This window comes from Bidens hawaiensis, unplaced genomic scaffold, assembly GCF_021521415.1.
Source record: "Bidens hawaiensis isolate Kalapana, Puna unplaced genomic scaffold, B.hawaiensis_p1.1 tig00000055_1, whole genome shotgun sequence".
In the NCBI taxonomy this organism is placed as follows: Eukaryota; Viridiplantae; Streptophyta; class Magnoliopsida; order Asterales; family Asteraceae; genus Bidens; species Bidens hawaiensis.
The window spans coordinates 5,474,330-5,479,011 of record NW_027491016.1 but is presented as its reverse complement, the minus strand read 5'-3'; the positions used below and the strand labels follow the sequence as shown (position 1 = coordinate 5,479,011).

The 4,682-nt window shown below is 37.6% G+C and overlaps 1 protein-coding gene across 1 annotated transcript; it reads right to left on the bottom strand.

The window, feature by feature from the left end:
• Window positions 1-2,282: 2,282 nt before the first annotated feature.
• LOC143532740 (protein DETOXIFICATION 48-like) lies at window positions 2,283-4,328 on the bottom strand. The gene is made up of 2 exons (XM_077027726.1): window positions 3,941-4,328; window positions 2,283-3,814 (listed from the first exon to the last, which is right to left on the bottom strand). Exons 1-2 carry the CDS (start codon window positions 4,079-4,081, stop codon window positions 2,351-2,353), a joined length of 1,605 nt encoding a protein of 534 aa, XP_076883841.1. The 5' UTR covers window positions 4,082-4,328; the 3' UTR covers window positions 2,283-2,350.
• Between the last annotated feature and the right edge of the window lie 354 nt (window positions 4,329-4,682).

Genomic DNA, 4,682 nt, shown 5'->3' with positions numbered 1-4,682 from the left:
TTATATATTCAAAACCTATATCTAATTATTAAAGTTCGTCCTAAACCCATCAGGTAATTAGTCATCGGGTATTCTCCCATTTAATATGGATTTGTACCTCCGAGTTCCTTGATTCCAAATAATATCCATCCATGGTCAACAAAAGCATTCATGATCCTCGAATGCTTGTACCCGACAAGATAAAACTCAAGCTTTTAATGCCCACTCGTCAACTTTGCTTCCTCCTTCTTATTAGTTCCAACTTCCAATCATCCTCATGATGATCACAATCTTGATTTTCATCTTTCCTTCGCCTTTAATTACTCTGACTGGAAGAACCACTTCGGTCCTTTTTCGAAAATCTTATCACATCTCACACAAGCTATGATTAAATCTAAGTCGAATGATCAAACTACACGGGCTGATATACTATTCTTCTACTATGCACTCCTACTTGACGTTTTGTATAAGCTATTTGTGATAACGGGTTTCTACATCGGTAGAAACCTCACACAAATTAAATACCAACTGATGTGTGACTAATATTGCTGGATTCGATCACGCCTTGATTGAATGAAAAGATTCCACACTTTCCTCTTATTACTTGCACTGGTCTTGTCAAATTTGATCACACCTTGATCGAATTACGAGATTCCACAACTCGTCTGATCAATTGCACATAGTGATTAATTGTCTACGACTTTAGCGAGATTGCATGCTTCCACACAATCAAAACTGTCTCGTCTTTGCACTACTCTTAACTAAGCTCGCTCTCTTCACGGTCCTGATCGACTTCAAATATCTTATACCAATTGTTGAAAAGCAGGCCCCAAACTCAAACAAAATCACATGATATTTGAACATTTAAACTCAGAGCTCCAAACTTAAATAAAAACACAAGATATTTTGGATTATTTAATGAACGGACTTGCTGGAACAAATTCTTGATTTGTCGATCTCTTTCTTGATCACGCCTTCTCCAAAAATCGATTGAACCATTCTTATTAATCCCGGTTGTATCGATGCCTTTGATCTTTTTCGTGTCGATCAAAAGTTTGATCGATAAACTTCAAGAGAGTAAGTGCTCTGATACTGGCCAGTTCAAGTTGGTGAATGGATATAAACGTTTTTGAGTAAAAGATTAACTTTGGAATAAACTTTTCAATTCTATTAACCAAGAAAATAACTCAAAACTAGATTACAACCCTTATCATGACTTGATAATGCAGCTAAACAAAACCAATTTAGACTATAACTAGGACTCGGATATAATAATATAAACAATTAAGATAATTAATTCAAACGTGATAATTAACTATAACCCCTTATATAACTTTACTTGCACTTCAAGACTTTTTCTTTTTACCGCACAACACATATACTTAAAGATGGTTCGACAATTAATTCCAACATAACCTTGGGGGAATTTTCACTTCTGAAGGGGTTTGTGATTTCACTAACAATAGCCAAAATTGTATGGGGAACGATCACTGAAAATCGAATATGTCAAGAATGATTGATTTGGCCTTCAATCTTGTTCTTGATTTTGTTGATCTTGTTCTTGTCCAATCTTGGTTGAATGTCACGGCATTCGATAATTCAATATCATGAGGATTCGTATGGTAAATTTGAGGTTCTTTGTTCTCGATACAATCGATAGATTGTTTGTGATTTTGATGTGCAACAATCAATCAATTCGTGGGTTGAACAATTATGGCTATCACATCACCTTGTAGGAATTTTAAACACGATTGTGATTATTGATATGAGATAAACAAATAATCTTTGCAGCGAATAAACACAAGAAGATGCGGGTTAATGGGAGATTGATATGATGAACACACTATATAATAAATGTATAGCACACAACACATTTGATCTTCGTATGTTACATACATAAATATACAAATGAAAAGACACCTCCAACCATCACACACTTTCAAATGATAATAAATAATGATACTTAGGATATAATAATATTTAGAACATAGCCATATAATAATATTAATAATTATAACTAGATAAGTCTACATTACATATATTTTAACAGTATCTCACAAAGAAGACCATAAAAGAATCAAAGTTAATCTCCACATCAATGGAAAAGTGTGTGAACTAATGGTTTATGCTAACATTATTTTATCCTATTCTTTTACAGCTAAATTAGCGATTACAACTGCATGATATTTTGGGGGTGGGGGTGGGGGGAGGGGGAAGAAAGCATCAGAATCAAGAACAATATACAGCCAAGACTTAAAAAAAGGGAGAGATTTAAAGGACTGCTAAACACAAAACAACTAGCTAATATTTAATTAGTGTCAAATACTATATATCTTCACATGGTAAAAGAATGAAAACTGAAGTTGACTGATTAATGCATAAGGAGAGGACTTGTTTCAAGTGAACAACATTCTGGTTTCTTATTAACATCAAGGTTATTAGCTTCCAAGGAGTTCTTGATCGGCTGATTCTTGTTTGAGACCGGCAACACCGGCGATTTTGTTAACTCTTTAGCTCCGTCCACTTGAACAATCCAATCTGTCTTACAAAGAAAATAAAGCATGAGCAAAGCACATGAGCCCTGAGCTGCAAGCAACCCTAACCAAAGTCCAGAAAATCCCATTTTCAAAACAAAGGCCATAATGATAGCAACCGGCATTCCAACCAAATAAAACGAACCCAAGTTAATATTGGCTCCAATTGTGGGCCTTGCGCTGCCTCTCAACACGCCGCAACCGGTCGTTTGAGGGCAGTTTCCTAGCTCACATAGCCCGGCTATCGGTAATGCTACCGAAGTGAGTTCAAGAATGTCCGGGTCATTTGTGAAAAACCTGCCCCACTGATGCCTCATCAATGTGGTAAACAACATTGCCATAAGGCCTAACACCACAGCACAAACTAGCGAAACAATCATCGAAACGCGGGCCCTCGCTGGTCGATTTGCACCCAACTCGTTCCCAACCCTAGTGGACACACCAAGGCTCAATGCCGAAGGGAAAACGTAGACCAACGACGTTGTTTGGATGAGTATCCCCATCGAAGCAACGGTTGCTTTAGGGTTTACTAGTAATCCACACAACATTATCATTAACTCGTACCACCACCACTCGAGACACACGGACACACACGTGGGGATAGCAAACGCCAACAAAGAGGACCATCCTCTGAGGCAATCAGTACTTGGTGTCACCCATGAATCTTTGTAAACCCGGGAGAAGTAAACAAACATCAAAAGAAGCAACAATAAGTTTAGGTTTGTGAGAACCATTGCAATTGCCACCCCAGAAATCCCCATCTTCAAGTACCCAACAAGTAAAAAGTTTAGTGGTACATGCAACAATACTGAAATAGCTGAACAATAAGTTAGAGGAAGAATAATGTTTTGAGCCCGGAGATAAACACGAATAGGGTGAAGAAGCGATAGCAAGAAGAGGTCCGGTATCGCGAAAACGATGAAAGTATGAGCTGCAGATGAGATTTCTTCATCTTGTCCACACCATAACAAGATAGTCTTCATGTTGAACCACATGAAAGCTATTGGGAGAGAAGTTGACAAAAGTAAGAGCACTGTTCTTTGTAGAGTTATCCCCAATATCTTCATTTGTTTTGCACCATATGCTTGACAACAAATGGGCTCCATGCCCATGGCTAAGCCAGAGAGTACGGAATAACCGGTGATGTTGGCGAATCCGATTGAGAGAGACCCTCCCGCAAGCTCAAGCTCCCCGAGATACCCGAGAAACAGCATGGAGATCATGGCTCTTGAGTATAATAGTAAGCCAGTCATGGCAGTTGGTCCTGAAATCTTCCCAATGGCTTTCATTTCCTCCAATGCCTGTAGAAAACAAAAGGTGAACCATTAATTATTAATCCTTATCTTTAAAATTAACCAACACTTTTACTAAAATTGTTTTGACAAAGTTTATTTCTTAAAAAGGGCATGTGCAAATTTATGTCATACCTCAGAAGGGGTTGGCCATGAATGAAGGTCATGAATATCATCAGGACAAGATTTGAGGGGATGAGTATGATTATTATTATTATTATGGGAATTCTTGGAAATGACCAAATTGGATTGGGAAGATGGTGTTGGGTTACACATGGCTCAGAATTCTTGGTGTTTGGGAAAGAGGGAACTAGCAATCAAAAGTTGAAATAAAACAATATTACAAAAGTTAAAAAAGAGGAAACACACAAACAAACAAGAAAACAAACAAAAAGGAAGAGAGAAGGTGTTTGTGGTTAGTTGGTAGCAAAGCAAAGTACCACTACTAATGGCTTGTGTTTTGTTTTCTTAGGGAAAGAAAGAGAAGCCTTAGGAGTTGATGGAGTACTCTTGAGGCCATGGGTGGTGGCTATATATACATATACTTGTAGGGTCCCACCAATTTATAATCTTGTAGAGAGAGGGAGATGCCATGTAAAAAAAGCGGCTAATTGTTGATTAATTTCCTTCAACAAAAAGAGAGGTGGAGGTGGGGGTGGGGGCCGACCCATATCCTTTCATCTCCTTTATGGACACATGCATGGTGTGAATGGTATCATCATATGCTTCTTTGTTTATCTAATGCAACTTCTTGTAAAATATGCTAACAAATTAATAATTTTGGTTCTAATCGATCTGATTATATGAGTATGAGTGTAATTAAGTTGATGATAATTTCAAGTGAATTGGTATGAGAATGAGTGTTGTGGTGTGAATG